Source organism: Vidua macroura, unplaced genomic scaffold, assembly GCF_024509145.1.
Source record: "Vidua macroura isolate BioBank_ID:100142 unplaced genomic scaffold, ASM2450914v1 whyUn_scaffold_183, whole genome shotgun sequence".
In the NCBI taxonomy this organism is placed as follows: Eukaryota; Metazoa; Chordata; class Aves; order Passeriformes; family Viduidae; genus Vidua; species Vidua macroura.
The window spans coordinates 65,729-81,850 of NW_026530569.1; the positions used below are offsets into that span (position 1 = coordinate 65,729).

Here is a 16,122-nt window from a genome sequence, read left to right on the forward strand (position 1 = left end):
TGCCCCCCCACCCCCAATTCCCCCACTAATTCCCTCAAACCCCAATGCCCCCCCGCCCCTAATGCCCCCCAAAATCTTTTGCTCCCCACCCTCCTAATTGCCCCCCTTTGTTTGTCATCCCCCCCAAACCCTAAATCCCCCCATGATCCCTAAATCCCCCAAACCCCAATTCCCCCCACCCCAATTATCCCTGTGGATCCCCAATTCCCCCCCTGGATCCCCAATTCCCCCCCCCTGGATCCCAAATTTCCACCCTGGATCCCCTAAATCCCCCCTGGTTCCCTAAATCCCCCAACCCTAATACCCCCCACCCCAATTCCCCCATGGATCCCAAATTTTTTCCACCCTCCTAATTCCCCCCACCCCAAAATCTTTCCCTGGACCCCCAATTTCCCCGCTGGATCCCCAGTGTCCCCCAACCCTAATTCCCCCCCTGGATCCCCAATTTCCCCCCTGGATCCCAAATCCCCCCCACCCTCCTAATTCCCCCCACCCCAAATCTTTCCCTGGACCCCTGGTTTCCCCCCAGACCCCCAAATTCCCCCCGGTGCCCCCCAAAATCCCCGTCCCCCCCCCTGCTCACTGTCTCTTCTCTCCCCCCGGCTCCGCTGGCAGTCATCAGCCGGGAGAACGGTAAATATGGGGCGGGAACGGGGGGGCTATAGGGCCAGGGGGGGCTACAGGGCCTCAGGGGCTGCAGGAGGGCTGTGGGGCGCCTTATAGGGCTGGGGGGGCTATGGGGTCTAGGGGGCTGTAAGGGGGCTATGGGGGATTTGGGGCTGGGGGGGGCTATGGGGTCTTGGGGGCTGTAAGGGGGCTATGGGGGATTTGGGGCTGGGGGCTATAGGGAATTATTGGGGGCTATAGGGGATTATCAGGGCTATGGGGGATTTGGGGCTGGGGGGGGCTATAGGGTCCAGGGGGCTGTAAGGGGGCTATGGGGGATTTGGGACTGGGGGCTATAGGGAATTATCAGAGCTATGGGGGATTTGGGGCTGGGGGCTATAGGGCATTATCAGGGCTATGGGGGATTTGGGGCTGGGGGTTATAGGGGATGATCAGGTCCATGGGGGATTTGGGGCTGGGGTCCATGGGGGATTTGGGGCTGGGGTCCATGGGGGATTTGGAGCTGGGGGTTATAGGGCATTATCAGGGCTATGGGGGATTTGGGGCTGGGGTCCATGGGGGATTTGGGGCTGGGGGCTACAGGGGATTATCAGGGCTATGGGGGATTTGGGGCTGGGGGCTATAGGGCATTATCGGGGCCATGGGGGATTTGGGGCTGGGGGCTATAGGGCATTATCGGGGCTATGGGGGATTTGGGGCTGGGGTCCATGGGGGATTTGGGGCTGGGGGCTATAGGGCATTACTGGGGCCATGGGGGCTTTTGGGGGTCTGTAGGGCTGGGGGGTCTCCAGGTGGTCTCAGGGCTGTAGGGGGGTCAGGGCTGGGGTCCCTCAGGGGTACCCTAAGGCTCCATGGGGCTGGGGGGGGCAGGAGGAGGGTGGCTGTCACCGTGTCCCTGCTTGTCCCCTGCGTGTCCCCTCCCTGCTAACCACCCCCATGTCCTCACTGTCACCCTGCTTGTCCCCGTGCCACCCCAGCATGTCCCTGTGCCACCCCAATGTCCCCTCTGCTGTCCCCGTGCCACCCCTGCTTGTCCCTGTGCCACCCCAGCATGTCCCTGTGCCACCCCAATGTCCCCTCTGCTGTCCGCGTGCCACCCTGCTTGTCCCCGTGCCACCCCAGCATGTCCCTGTGCCACCCCAATGTCCCCTCTGCTGTCCCCGTGCCACCCTGCTTGTCCCCGTGCCACTCTGTGGTGTCCCCGTGCCATCTCAGGGCGTCCCCATGCCACTCTCTGGTGTCATTGTGCCACTTCAGGTTGTCCCTGTGCCACTCTCTGGTGTCCCCGTGCCACTCTCTGGTGTCACTGTGCCACCCTGGGGTGTCCTTGTGCCACCTCGGATTGTCCCCGTGCCACTCTCCGGTGTCCCTGTGCCATCTCGGTGTCCCCGTGCCACTCTCTGGTGTCATTGTGCCACCTCAGGTTGTCCCTGTGCCACTCTCTGGTGTCACCGTGCCACCCTGGAGTGTCCTGGTGCCGCCTCAGATTGTCCCCGTGCCACTCTCTGGTGTCCCTGTGCCACTTCAGGTTGTCCCTGTGCCACTCTCTGGTGTCCTGGTGCCACCTTGGATTGTCCCCATGCCACTCTCTGGTGTCCCTGTGCCATCTCGGGGTGTCCCTGTCACACCAGGGTGTCCCTGTGCCACTCTGTGGTGTCCCCGTGCCACTGGGGCGTGTCCCCGTGCCACCCGTGACCCCCGGTGACCCCGCTGTCCCCGTGTGCCCCCCGTGTCCCCCCAGGGGAGAAGGTGATGTCGGACGATGAATTCACCCAGGACCTGTTCCGGCTGCTGCAGCTGCTCTGCGAGGGCCACAACAACGGTGGGGACACCTGGGGACACCTGGGGACAACTGGGGACACGGGGGGACACGGGGGGACACTGGGGGACACCTGGGGACACGGGGGGACACCTGGGGACACCTGGGGACACCTGGAGACACGGGGGGACACCTGGGGACACCTGGGGACAACTGGGGACACGGGGGGACACCTGGGGACACCTGGGGACACCTGGGGACACAGCTCGGGGGGCTCTGTGTGGGGAGGAGGGGGCTCGGGGGTCCCTGGGCCAGGAGGGGCCGGGAAGAGGGCGGTGACATGGGGGGACACAGGGGGACACGGGGGGACCCAGGTGGCAGCGAGGTGCCAGCGAGGTGACCCCCGGGGTGTCCCTGTCCCCCCCAGACTTCCAGAACTACCTGCGGACGCAGACGGGGAACACGACCACCATCAACATCATCATCTGCACCGTGGACTACCTGCTGCGCCTGCAGGTGACACACACCTGTCCCCAGTGTCCCCAGTGTCCCCAGTGTCCCCAGGAGCCACCGGCGACTGCTGCCGGCCCCGTGTCCCCTCACTGTCCCCAACGTCCCCAGGAGTCCATCAGTGACTTCTACTGGTACTACTCGGGCAAGGACGTCATCGACGAGCAGGGCAAGAGGAACTTCTCCAAGGCCATGGCCGTGGCCAAGCAGGTGTTCAACAGCCTCACCGAGTACATCCAGGTGAGACCCCTGGGCACACCTGGGACCCCCGGGCATGCCTGAGACCTCCCTGGACACACCTGGGACCCCCCGGACATGCCTGAGACCTCCCTGGACACACCTGGGACTCCCCCCGGACACGCCTGAGACCCCCAAACACACCTGGGATCCCCCCAGAGACACCTGGGACCCCCTGGACACACCTGGGACCCCCTGGACACACCTGGGACTCCCCCCGGACACGCCTGAGACCCCCAAACACACCTGGGATCCCCCCGGACACACCTGGGACCTCCCTGGACACACCTGGGATCCCCCGGACACACCTGGGACCCCCGGACACGCCTGGGACCCCCAAACACACCTGGGACTCCCCAAACACACCTGGGATCCCCCCGGACACACCTGGGACCCCCCTGGACACCCCTGGGACCCCCAAACCCACCTGAGACCCTCCCTGGATACACCTGGGACCCCCCAGACACACCTGTGACTCCCCGGACACACCTGGGACCCCCCAAAATCCACCTGGGACCCCCCTGGACACACCTGGGACCCCCTGGACACACCTGGGACCCCCAAACCCCCACAAAGCTCCCCCGTGCTCCCAGTGCCCCGGGGGCTCTCGGGGGTCCCTCCCAGTGTCCCGGTGTCCCCCAGGGCCCCTGTACTGGGAACCAGCAGAGCCTGGCCCACAGCCGCCTCTGGGACGCCGTCGTCGGCTTCCTGCACGTCTTCGCACACATGATGAAGAAGCTGGCTCAGGTGGGCACCGGGAGCACTGGGAGGGCACTGGTTGGGCACTGGGAGTTACTGGGAGGTAACTGGGGGCTCTGGTGCGCAGGACTCGTCCCAGCTCGGGCTGCTGAAGGAGCTGCTGGACCTGCAGAAGGACATGGTGGTGATGCTGCTGTCCCTGCTCGAAGGTACCTGGGGAGAGTCCCCTTGTGCCACCCGGGGTGTCCCCACGTCCCCCAGGGGGGCCCTTGACCACACAGGGTCCCTTGACCACCCAGGTGTCCCCTGACCACCCAAGGTGTCCCTTTGACCACCCAGTGTCCCTTTGACCACTCAAAATGTCCCCTGACCACCCAAGGTGTTCCTTGACCACCCAAGGTGTCCCTTGACCATCCAAAGTGTCCCTTTGACCACTCAAGATGTCCCCTGACCACCCAAGGTGTCCCTTTGACCACCCAGTGTCCCTTTGACCACTCAAAATGTCCCCTGACCACCCAGGTGTCCCCACGCCCCCCAGGCCATCCCCACGGCTCCGGGGCCACCGGCAGGGCAGTGACGCCGCCGTGTCCCCGCAGGGAACGTGGTGAACGGCACCATCGCCCGGCAGATGGTGGACATGCTGGTGGAGTCCTCCAGCAACGTCACCATGATCCTCAAGTTCTTCGACATGTTCCTGAAGCTGCGCGACATCGTCTCGTCCGACGCCTTCCGCCACTTCGTCACCGACCCGCGCGGGCTCATCTCCAAGAAGGACTTCCAGAAGGCCATGGACAGCCAGAAGCAGTACGAGCCCGACGAGATCCAGTTCCTGCTCTCCTGCTCCGAGGCCGACGAGAACGAGATGATCGACGTGGAGAGCTTTGCCCAGCGCTTCCAGGAGCCGGCGCGCGACATCGGCTTCAACGTGGCCGTGCTGCTGACCAACCTGTCGGAGCACGTGCCGCACGACCAGCGCCTCAAGACCTTCCTGGAGCAGGCCGAGAGCATCCTGGACTATTTCCGGCCCTTCCTGGGCCGCATCGAGATCATGGGGGCGGCGCGGCGCATCGAGCGCATCTACTTCGAGATCAGCGGCGCCAACAAGGCGCAGTGGGAGATGCCGCAGGTCAAGGAGTCCAAGCGCCAGTTCATCTTCGACGTGGTCAACGAGGGCGGCGAGGCCGAGAAGATGGAGCTCTTCGTCAACTTCTGCGAGGACACCATCTTCGAGATGCAGATCGCCTCGCGCATCTCCGAGGAGGAGGCGCCGCGCGACGAGGAGGAGGAGGACGACGAGGACAGGGAGGACGAGGAGCCGGCCGAGGCTCCGGCGCCGGCGCTGCCGGGCTTCGGGGCGCTGCGGCGGCTGCTGGGCTCGCCGCAGGCGTGGCGCCGCAGGATCAGGAGGCTGCGCAAGAAGTCGGGGCGCGAGCTGGCGTGGGAGGCGGGTGTGGGCGCGGGGCGCGTGGCGCTGGGGGGCGTGCTGGGGGGGCTGGGGGTGCTGGGGGCCGTGGGGCGCCTGGCCTGGAGCTCGCTCTTCGGCGGGGGGCTGGTGGAGGGGGCGCAGCGCCTGGGGGTCATCGAGGTGCTGGGCTCCATGCCCGACCCCACCCAGGACGCCGTGGGCGGGGGCGAGGCCGGGGCGGGCGACGAGGGGGGACCCCCGGAGCCGGAGCAGCCCCCCGAGGCGCAGCTGGAGGCGCCCCCGGCCGAGGAGGAGGAGGAGGAGCGGCGGGAGGTGAAGGCCGTGCCGGCGGGGCCGGGGGCGCGCAAGGACCCCCATTTCAGGCTGGCGGCCCCCGACGCCCCCGGGGGGCTCGGGGACATCGGGGAGCCCCCCGGGGCTGAGCCCCCCACCCCCGAGGGGACCCCCATCCTGCGCAGGAAGATCGGGGTAAGGGGGGAAAGCGGATTTTGGGGGTTCCTGTGGCGCTTTGGGGGTCCCTAGGGGGGGATTTTGGGGGTTTTTGGTGGGGGAGGACCCTGGGGGTCACTGCGGAGGGTGGGGCTTGGGGAGATTTTGGGGGTCCCAATGGCAGTTCCTGGTGGGGGGGGTTTGGGGGGACTCGGGAGGGAGATTCTGGGGGTCCCTTTGAGGGAGGGGGTCCCCGGGGTCCCCTTTGGGGGGTGGGACACCGTGGAGGGTCCCCAAAGCCCCGATTCCAACCCCCTCCATGGCCCTGCCCGGCCTCAGGGGGACTTTGGGGGGTCTCGGGGGGATGTGCCCCCCCAGCCCCCCCCCCCCGACCCCCCTTGTCCCCCCCAGGAGATGGCGGAGCAGGTGGGGGAGGGGCAGAAGGAAGAGGAGCCCCCGGCCGAGACCGAGAAAGCCGAGTAAGGGCGGGGGGGGCGGGAATTTGGGGAGGGGTCCCTGCCCCGCGGGGGGCTGTGGCCGGCTCCGGGGGTGTCCCCGAGCCCCCCCCCCCGCCCACTGTGGGCCGCTGTCCCCCAGCACAGAGAACGGCGAGAAGGGCGGGGGTCCCGAGGGGCCCGAGGAGGGGCCGGAGCCCCGCGCCCCCCCGAAGCGGCGCAAGTCGGTGCCCCGGGAGCGCCGGGAGCCCCCGGCCGAGGGCGGCTTCGACTTCTGGGGCGAGCTGGAGGTGCAGAGGGTCAAGTTCCTGGTAAGGGGGGGCCGGGGGTCTCCGGGGGAGGGGGTTTGGGGGTGCCCCGAGAGGATTTGGGGAGTCCCGGGGGTCCCTGGATTGGCCGGTTCCCCTCCCCCCAGAATTACCTGTCGCGGAACTTCTACAACCTGCGGTTCCTGGCGCTGTTCCTGGCCTTCGCCATCAACTTCATCCTCCTCTTCTACAAGGTGGGGGGGCTGGGGGAGGGGGGTTTGGGGGGCCTGGGGCTCGGGGTGGGGGGCTTTTAGGGGGTCCTGGGTCCCCACTGAGCTGCTGAGATGAGGTGGGGACACCCCAGAGCCATCGGAGCTTGGGGTGGGGACACACAGGGGTTTGGGGACACTTTGGGTGGCCCCAGACCCCAATACCCCATTTTGGGAGGGGTCCCCAGACCCTTTTATCCCCACAGAGGGGGGGTTGGGGACACTTTGGGTGCCCCCAGACCCCAGTACCCCGTTTGGGGGGGGGGGGGGGGTCCCCAGACCGCAGTACCCCGTTGTGGGGGCATCTCCAGACACCTGTGACCCCATAGAAGGGGTCTGGAGCCCCCCTGTCCCCACAGAGGGGGGGTTTGGGACACTTTGTGTGCCCCCCGATCCTGGTACCCCCATTTTGGGAGGGGCCCCCAGACCCCCGTGTCCCCACAGAGGGGAGTTTGGGGACACTTTGGGTGCCCCCAGACCCCGATACCCCATTGTGGGGGGGTCCCCAGACCCCCGTGTCCCCACAGAGGGGAGTTTGGGGACACTTTGGGTGCCCCCAGACCCCGATACCCCATTGTGGGGGGGTCCCCAGACCCCCCTGTCCCCACAGAGGGGAGTTTGGGGACACTTTGGGTGCCCCCAGACCCCGATACCCCATTGTGGGGGGGTCCCCAGACCCCCGTGTCCCCACAGAGGGGAGTTTGGGGACACTTTGGGTGCCCCCAGGCCCCGATACCCCATTGTGGGGGGGTCCCCAGACCCCCGTGTCCCCACAGAGGGGGGGTCTGGAGCCCCGCTGTCCCCGTGGGGGGGCGGGGTCCCTCACCTGTCCCCGTCCCCGCAGGTGTCCGAGCACCCCCCGGGCGCCCCGGAGGAGCCCGAGGGCTCGGGGGCGGCCCCCGAGGAGGACGGGGGCGTCCCGGGGGGCGCGGAGGCGGCGGGGGGGGTCCCGGAGGAGCCCGAGGTTTATTATTTCCTGGAGGAGAGCACGGGCTACATGGGCCCGGCCCTGCGGGGGCTGGCGCTGGCCCACACGCTGGTGGCCTTCCTGTGCATCATCGGCTACAACTGCCTCAAGGTGACCCCCGAGACACCCCCCCCCGGTGTCCCCAAACCCCTGTGGGGGTCCCCAAATGCCTGTGTGATCTCCCCAAACCCCTGTGTGACCCCAAACCCCTGTGTGTGTTCCCAAACTCCTGTGTGTCCCCAAATCCCTGTGTGTCCCCAAATCCCTGTGTCCCCAAATCCCTGTGGGGGTCCCCAAACCCCTGTGTGTGTCCCCAAACCCCTGTGGGGGTCCCCAAATCCCTGTGTGTCCCCAAATCCCTGTGGGGGTCCCCAAATCCCTGTGTGATCCCCCCAAATCCCTGTGTGACCCCAAACCCATGTGTCCCCCCCCGACCCCTGTGTGTGTCCCCCCAACCCCTGTGTCCCCCCCTGTGACCTCCTGGTGTCCCCAATGTCCCCTGCGACCCCCCCGGTGTCCCCGGTGTCCCCTGTGACCCCCCTGTGACCCCCCCGGTGTCCCCAGATCCCCCTGGTGATCTTCAAGCGGGAGAAGGAGGTGGCACGGCACCTCGAGTTCTCGGGGCTCTACTGTGACCCCCCCTGACCCCGGTGTCCCCAATGTCCCCTGCGACCCCCCCCGGTGTCCCCTGTGACCCCCCTGTGACCCCCCCGGTGTCCCCTGTGACCCCCCTGTGACCCCCCCCGGTGTCCCCTGTGACCCCCCCGGTGTCCCCAGATCCCCCTGGTGATCTTCAAGCGGGAGAAGGAGGTGGCGCGGCGCCTCGAGTTCTCGGGGCTCTACATCACCGAGCAGCCCCCGGACGACGACGTCAAGGGACAGTGGGACCGCCTGGTGCTCAACGCCCAGTACGGCACTGGGAGGGCACTGGGGGCACGGGGAGGGCACTGGGGGGCACTGGGAGACACTGGGATGCACTGGGGGCACGGGGAGGGCACTGGGGGGCACTGGGAGGGCACTGGGGGGTACTGGGAGGGAACTGGGATGCACTGGGAAGCACTGGGGGGCACTGGGAGGGCACTGGGGGGCACTGGGAGACACTGGGGGGTACTGGGAGGGAACTGGGATGCACTGGGAAGCACTGGGGGGCACTGGGAGGGCACTGGGACGCACTGGGAGGGCACTGGGGGCACGGGGAGGGAACTGGGATGCACTGGGGGGGCACTGGGGGGCACTGGGAGGGCACTGGGGGGCACTGGGGGGCATTGGGAGGGAACTGGGATGCACTGGGGGGGCACTGGGGGGCACTGGGAGGGCACTGGGGGGCACTGGGAGACACTGGGGGGCATTGGGAGGGAACTGGGATGCACTGGGGGGGCACTGGGGGGCACTGGGGGGGCACTGGGGGGCACTGGGGGTCACTGGGAGACACTGGGGGGGCATTGGAAGGGCACTGGTGGGCACTGGGAGGGAACTGGAGGGCACTGGGGGGCACTGGGAGACACTGGGGGGCATTGGGAGGGAACTGGGAAGCACTGGGGGGCACTGGGAGGGAACTGGGGGGCACTGGGGGGGAACTGGGGGCACTGGGAGGGCACTGGGGGGGCACTGGGAGACACTGGGGGGCATTGGGAGGGAACTGGGGGGCACTGGGGGGTACTGGGGGGCACTGGGAGGGAACTGGGAAGGCACTGGGAGGCACTGGGGTGTACTGGGGGGCACTGGGAGGGCACTGAGGGGGTTCCAGGGGTTCCGAGGGGCTGGAAGGGTGGTCTGGGGGTTTCAGGGGGGTCTCACAGAGGTTTTGGGGGTGCTGGGGGGGTCCGGTGGGACCAACTGGGGTCCCCCGGCAACCCCCACCTGGGGGCGTCATCCCCACTGACCCCCCCCCCATTTTGTGCCTTGACCCCCCCCCCAGATCCTTCCCCAGCAATTACTGGGACAAGTTCATCAAGAGGAAGGTGAGGAGGGGTCCTGGGGCCGCCACCCCCTACCCACCTTTTGGAGGTGCCCCCCCCGACGCTTTGAGGGGTTTTACCTCGATTTTGGGGTGTCCCCCCCCCCCCAATCCCCCAGGTGATGGAGAAGTACGGGGACATCTACGGGCGGGAGAGGATCGCCGAGCTGCTGGGCATGGACCTGGCCAGCCTGGAAATGGGGGCCCAGGGCGAGCGCAGGGCCCCCCCCGACAGCTCCCTGCTCACCTGGTGGGCACGGGGGGCACCTGCGGCACCTTGGGGGTCCTGTGGGGGGGGGGTTGGGGTCCTAGAGGGGGGATTTGGGGGAGTTTGGGGGTGCTACAGGGGTCTAAGGGGGGGTTTTGGGGTCCTAGAGGGGGATTTGGGGGAGTTTGGGGGAGTTTGGGGGTGCTACAGTGGTCTAAGGGGGGATTTTGGGGTCCTAGGGGGGGATTTGGGGGAGTTTGGGGGAGTTTGGAGGTGCTACAGGGGTCTAAGGGGGGTTTTGGGGTCCTAGGGGGGGATTTGGGGGAGTTTGGGGGAGTTTGGGGGCGCTACAGTGGTCTAAGGGGGGTTTTGGCGTCCTAGGGGGGGATTTGGGGGAGTTTGGGGGAGTTTGGAGGTGCTACAGGGGTCTAAGGGGGGTTTTGGGATCCTAGGGGGGGATTTGGGGGAATTTGGGGGAGTTTGGGGGCGCTACAGTGGTCTAAGGGGGGTTTTGGCATCCTAGGGGGGGATTTGAGGGAGTTTGGGGGTGCTACAGGGGTCTAAGGGGGGGTTTTGGGGTCCTAAGGGGGGATTTGGGGGAGTTTGGGAGTCTAAGGGGGGGTTGGGATCCTAGAGGGGGATTTGGGGGAGTTTGGGGGTACTACAGGGGTCTAAGGTGGGGTTTAGGGGTCCTGTGTGGTCCTGGGGGCAGTCAGACACCCACCTCATGGGTCTGGGGGCTCCCCTGGGGGGGTCCTGGGTGGTCCTAGGGGGGGATTTGGGGCCGTTTTGGGGTCCTGTAGGGGTCTAAGGGGGATTTTGGGGTCCTGGGGAGGGATTTGGGGGAGTTTGGGATCCCATAGGGTTCTAAGGGAGGGTCAGGGGTCCTGGGTGGTCCTGGGGGCAGTCAGACACCCACCTCATGGGTCTGGGGGATCCCCTGGGGGGGGGGGGTCCTGACCCTTCCTGGGGGTGTCCCCACCCGCTGACCCCCCCCACCCGCCGTGGCCCCCCCCAGGATCACATCCATCGACATCCGCTACCAGATCTGGAAATTCGGGGTGATTTTCACCGATAACGTGAGTTTGAGGGGGGGAAGGGGCGCCACAAAGCCGGGCTGTGAGACCCCCCCCCCTCCTCCCCCCCGGCTTTGGGGGTGACCCCCAGGTGTGCCCCCCAGTCCTTCCTGTACCTCACCTGGTACATGGCCATGTCCCTGCTGGGCCACTACAACAACTTCTTCTTCGCCTCGCACCTGCTGGACATCGCCATGGGCGTCAAGACGCTGCGCACCATCCTCTCCTCCGTCACCCACAACGGCAAGCAGGTGTGGGGGCACCCCCGGCGTGTGGTGGGGGGGGGGGGTCCCGGGGGGGTCCCCGTGTGCCCCCCTGACCGCCCTCTGCCCAGCTGGTGATGACGGTGGGGCTGCTGGCCGTGGTGGTCTACCTGTACACCGTGGTGGCCTTCAACTTCTTCCGCAAGTTCTACAACAAGAGCGAGGATGAGGACGAGCCCGACATGAAGTGCGACGACATGATGACGGTGAGATCGGGGACGGGGGCGGGGGGTCCGGGGGAGGTCCCCAGATGGATTTTTGGGGTTCTCCGGGGGTCCCTGACCTCCCCCCCCGACCCCCGCAGTGTTACCTGTTCCACATGTACGTGGGGGTCCGGGCCGGGGGCGGCATCGGCGACGAGATCGAGGACCCTGCGGGGGACGATTACGAGCTGTACCGCGTGGTCTTCGACATCACCTTCTTCTTCTTCGTCATCGTCATCCTCCTGGCCATCATCCAGGGTGGGAACCTCATGGGAAGGGATGGGGAGGGGGCTTTGGGGGTCATCGTCATCCTCCCGGCCTTCATCCAGGGTGGGCACCGCGTCTGGGGGGGTGGGGAGGGGGCTTTGGGGGTCATCGTCATCCTCCCGGCCTTCATCCAGGGTGGGAACCCCTGGCAGGGGATGGGGAGGGGGCTTTGGGGGTCATTGCCATCCTCCCGGCCTTCATCCAGGGTGGGAACCACATCTGGGGGGGTGGGGAGGGGGTTTCAGGGGGTCTGGGGGTCATCATCATCCTCCTGGCCTTCATCCAGGGTGGGCACCCCTGGCAGGGGATGGGGAGGGGGCTTTGGGGATCATCATCGTCATCCTCCTGGCCTTCATCCAGGGTGGCCCCCAGATGGGGGGCTGTGGGGTCAGTCTGGGGGTCCTGGAAGGGGCTGGGGGGGATGTGAGGGTCCTGGAAGGGGATCTGGGGGGATCTGGGGGGATCTGGGGGTCCTGGAAGGGGCTGGGGGGGATGTGAGGGTCCTGGAAGGGGATCTGGGGGATCTGGGGGGATCTGGGGGTCCTGGAAGGGGCTGGGGGGGATGTGAGGGTCCTGGAAGGGGATCTGGGGGGATCTGGGGGATCAGGGGGTCCTGGAAGGGGATCTGGGGGGATCTGAAAGGGCCTTGGGGGGGATCAGGGGGTCCTGGAAGGGGCTGGGGGATCTGGGGTCCTGGAAGGGGCCAGGGGGGATCTGGGGGTCCTGGAAGGGGATCTGGGGGGATCTGAAAGGGCCTTGGGGGGATCTGGGGGTCCTGGAAGGGCCCTGGGGGTGATGTGGGGGGATCTGGGGGTCCTGGAAGGGCCCTGGGGGTGATGTGGGGGGATCAGGGGGTCCTGGAAGGGCCCTGGGGGGGATCTGGGGGTCCCCTCCCGCTGACCCCTCCGTTCCATGCCCCCCAGGTCTGATCATCGATGCCTTCGGGGAGCTGCGGGACCAGCAGGAGCAGGTGAAGGAGGACATGGAGGTGAGTCGGGGGGAGGGGGGGGGGGGGCAGGAGGATGAGGACCCCCATCCCAGGTGGGGTCGGGGGGCGCCGAGACCCCTCTGTGACCCCCACCCCCGGGCCCCCTCCCCAGACGAAATGTTTCATCTGTGGCATCGGGAGCGATTATTTCGACACGACGCCGCACGGCTTCGAGACCCACACGCTGGAGGAGCACAACCTGGCCAACTACATGTGAGATGGGGGGGCTGCGGGGGGGGCTACAGGGGGCTTCTGGGGGGTCCTGGAGGGGTCCGGGGGTCCCTGCTGACCTCCCACACCCCCCGGATTTCCCCACCTCCCCCCCCCCCCCCAGGTTTTTCCTGATGTATTTGATCAACAAGGACGAGACGGAGCACACGGGGCAGGTGGGGAGAGGGGGGGGGCCTGGGGAGGGGGCGTGGGGGGGTCACTGGGGGGTCTGGGGGGCGTGGGGGGGGTTACTGGGGGTTCTGGGGGGATCCCAGAGTGGTCTGGGGGGGTTTGAGGGGGTCCCAGGATGGTCTGGGGGCTTGGGGGGGTCCCGGGATGGTCGGGGGGGGGCTTGGGGGGGATCACTGGGGATTCTGGGGGGGTCCCAGGGTGGTCTGGGGGGGCTTGGGAGGGGGTCACTGGGGGGTTCTGGGGGGATCCCAGAGTGGTCTGGGGGGGTTTGAGGGGGTCCCAGGATGGTCTGGGGGGCTTGGGGGGTCACTGGGGGGTCTGGGGGGGGTCACTGGGGATTCTGGGGGGGGTCTAGGGGGAGAATGGGGCCCACAGGGAAGGGCAGTCCCATGAGGGGGCTCTATAGGAGGGGTCTCTATGGGATTGGGGGGGGGGGGTCTCTGTGGGATTTGGGGGGGTCTCTAAGGGATTTGGGGGTCTCTATGGGATTTGGGGGGGTCTCAAGGGGATTTGGGTCAGGTCTCTAGAGGATTTGGGGAGGGTCTCTAGGGGATTTGGGGGCGTCTCTAGGGGATTTCGGGTGTCTGTGGAATTCCCAGGGTGGGTGAGAGGGTGCTGTGGGGGGTCCCCCATGCCCCCGACGCCCCCTCCCCAATTCCTCCCCCAGGAATCTTACGTGTGGAAGATGTACCAGGAGCGCTGCTGGGATTTCTTCCGGCCGGGGACTGCTTCCGCAAGCAGTACGAGGATCAGCTGGGATGACCCCAAAATCCCCCTCCCCAAAATCCCCCTTCCCCAAAAATCCCCTTCCCCAAAAATCCCCTTCAAGTGCCTTTGACCCACCTCCCCCCCCCCCCCAATAAACGCTGCTGAGGGTCACTGGCTCGTCACTGACCCCCCCAAAAAGCCCCAAAATGACCCCAGACCTTCTTCAAGTGCCTTTCCCCCTCCCCAAATAAACGCTGCCAAGTGTCGCTGCCCCCTGACTCATTACTGACCCCCTGCGACCCCCAAAACCCCCCGGGGGGGACCCCCAAAACCCCCTGGGATCCCCAAAACCAAGTGGGGACCACCAAAATTCCCTGGGGACCTCCAAAACCCTGGCAAGCTGAGGGGAAAAGGGAGGGAAACGTGAGGGGGAAAAGGGGGGAAAATGTGAGGGGGAAAAGAGCGGGAAATGTGAGGGGGAAAAGGAGGGAAATGTGAGGGGAAAAGAGCGGGAAATGTGAGGGGGGAAAGGGAGGAAAATGTGAGGGGAAAAGAGCGGGAAATGTGAGGGGAAAAAAGGGCGGGAATTGTGAGGGGAAAAGAGAGGAAAATGTGAGGGGAAAAGGGGGGGAAATGTGGGGGCAAAAGAGAGGAAAAATGTGAGGGGAAAAGGGGGGGAAATGTGAGGGGAAAAGAGCGGGAAATGTGAGGGGGAAAGAGAGGGAAATGTGAGGGAGAAAGAGAGGAAAATGTGAGGGGAAATGGAGGAAAATGTGAGTGGGAAAGGGGGGGAAATGTGAGGGGAAAAAAGGGCGGGAATTGTGAGGGGAAAAGAGAGGAAAATGTGAGGGGAAAAGGGGGGGAAATGTGGGGGCAAAAGAGAGGAAAAATGTGAGGGGAAAAGGGGGGGAAATGTGAGGGGAAAAGAGCGGGAAATGTGAGGGGGAAAGAGAGGGAAATGTGAGGGAGAAAGAGAGGAAAATGTGAGGGGAAATGGAGGAAAATGTGAGTGGGAAAGGGGGGGAAATGTGAGGGGAAAAAAGGGCGGGAATTGTGAGGGGGGAAAGGGGGAAATGTGAGGGGAAAAGAGAGGGAAATGTGAGGGGAAAAAGGGGGTAAAATATGAGGGGAAAAGAGAGGGAAATGTGAGGAGGAAAAGGGGGGGGAATGTGAGGGGAAAATTGAAGGAATTGTGAGGGGAAAGAGATAAATGTGAGGGGAAAAGAGAGGGAAATGTGAGGGGAAAAAGAGCGGGAAATGTGAGGGGAAAAGAGAGGGAAATGTGAGGGGAAAGGGAGGAAAATGTGAGGGGAAAAGAGAGAAATGTGAGGGGAAAAGAGAGGGAAATGTGGGGGGGGAATGGAGGGAATTGTGAGGGGAAAAGGAGGGGGAAATGTGAGGGGAAAAGAGAAATGTGAGGGAGAAAGAGAGGGAAACGTGAGGGGAAAAAGGGGGGTAAATGTGTGGGGGAAAGGGGGGAAAATGTGAGGGGAAAAGAGAGGAATTGTGAGGGGAAAAGGGAGGAAAATGTGCGGTGAAAAAGGGCAGGAAAAGTTAACCCACTACAGACCAGTTAACACCAGCTAACGCAGTTAACCCAGTATGGAGCATTCCAGTTAACCCAGTATGGATGAGCCCAGTTATGCCAGTACCAACCATCCCAGTTACTCCAGTATCAACTGTCCCAGTGGCGCGCCTTACTGGTCATCCCAGCGTCCCCCCGCCCCGTCCTTCCAGTACTCCCAGTTCCCCCCAGTTCCCTCCATTCCCCTCCTTGCTGCTCATCCCAATCCCCGTGATGTCCCCACGATGTCCTCATGATGTCCCCGTGGTGTCCCCAGGGTGTCCCCAAATCCGCAGCGTCCCCAGGGATGTCCCCACGGACAGGGATGTCCCCGGTGGTGTCCCCAGGGATGTCCCTGTGGTGTCCCCATGTCCCCAGCCCCTCTCCCATGTCTGCTGTCCATCCGTGTCCGGTGTCCATCCGTGTCCATCCGTGTCCGGCCGTTCCGGCCCCGGGGCAGCTCCGGCCTCGGGACGCTCCCGTGGGAGCCGCGTGACGGCCCCGTGACCCCGGGGGGAGGGGAAGGGGACACCAGTTCACCCAGTATGGACCAGTTAACCCAGTATAGACCAGTTCACCCAGTTCACCCAGTACAGACCAGTTCACCCAGTACGGACCAGTTAAAACCAGTTAACCCAGTATGTGACACCCCAGTTAACCCAATGTGGATGACCCCAGTTATCCCAGTACTGACCATCCCAGTTATCCCAGTACAGGCCATCCCAGTTACCCCAGTATCAACTGTCCCAGTGGCGCCCCTTACTGGCCGTCCCAGCCCCCCCCCCCCTCACCCCCAGTCCTTCCCAGTACCCCCAGTTCCCTCCAGTTCCCCCCATTCCCCTCCTTACTGCTCATCCCAG

General features: G+C 65.5%; 1 protein-coding gene across 1 annotated transcript in view; it reads left to right on the top strand.

Annotated features, from left to right (window-relative positions):
• LOC128802780 (ryanodine receptor 1-like) overlaps window positions 1-13,752 on the top strand; it is a gene marked incomplete at its 5' end in the record, with an annotated part of 79,021 nt that extends 65,269 nt beyond the window's left edge. Inside the window, 23 exon segments of the mRNA XM_053969346.1 lie at window positions 616-633; window positions 2,369-2,449; window positions 2,814-2,902; window positions 3,008-3,136; window positions 3,776-3,880; window positions 3,960-4,041; window positions 4,429-5,726; window positions 6,099-6,166; window positions 6,285-6,453; window positions 6,558-6,644; window positions 7,504-7,737; window positions 8,404-8,534; window positions 9,545-9,587; window positions 9,703-9,833; window positions 10,810-10,870; window positions 10,972-11,118; window positions 11,202-11,336; window positions 11,435-11,591; window positions 12,524-12,588; window positions 12,701-12,801; window positions 12,923-12,974; window positions 13,658-13,700; window positions 13,703-13,752. Coding sequence (XP_053825321.1) covers window positions 616-633; window positions 2,369-2,449; window positions 2,814-2,902; window positions 3,008-3,136; window positions 3,776-3,880; window positions 3,960-4,041; window positions 4,429-5,726; window positions 6,099-6,166; window positions 6,285-6,453; window positions 6,558-6,644; window positions 7,504-7,737; window positions 8,404-8,534; window positions 9,545-9,587; window positions 9,703-9,833; window positions 10,810-10,870; window positions 10,972-11,118; window positions 11,202-11,336; window positions 11,435-11,591; window positions 12,524-12,588; window positions 12,701-12,801; window positions 12,923-12,974; window positions 13,658-13,700; window positions 13,703-13,752 — 3,476 coding nt within the window.
• Between the last annotated feature and the right edge of the window lie 2,370 nt (window positions 13,753-16,122).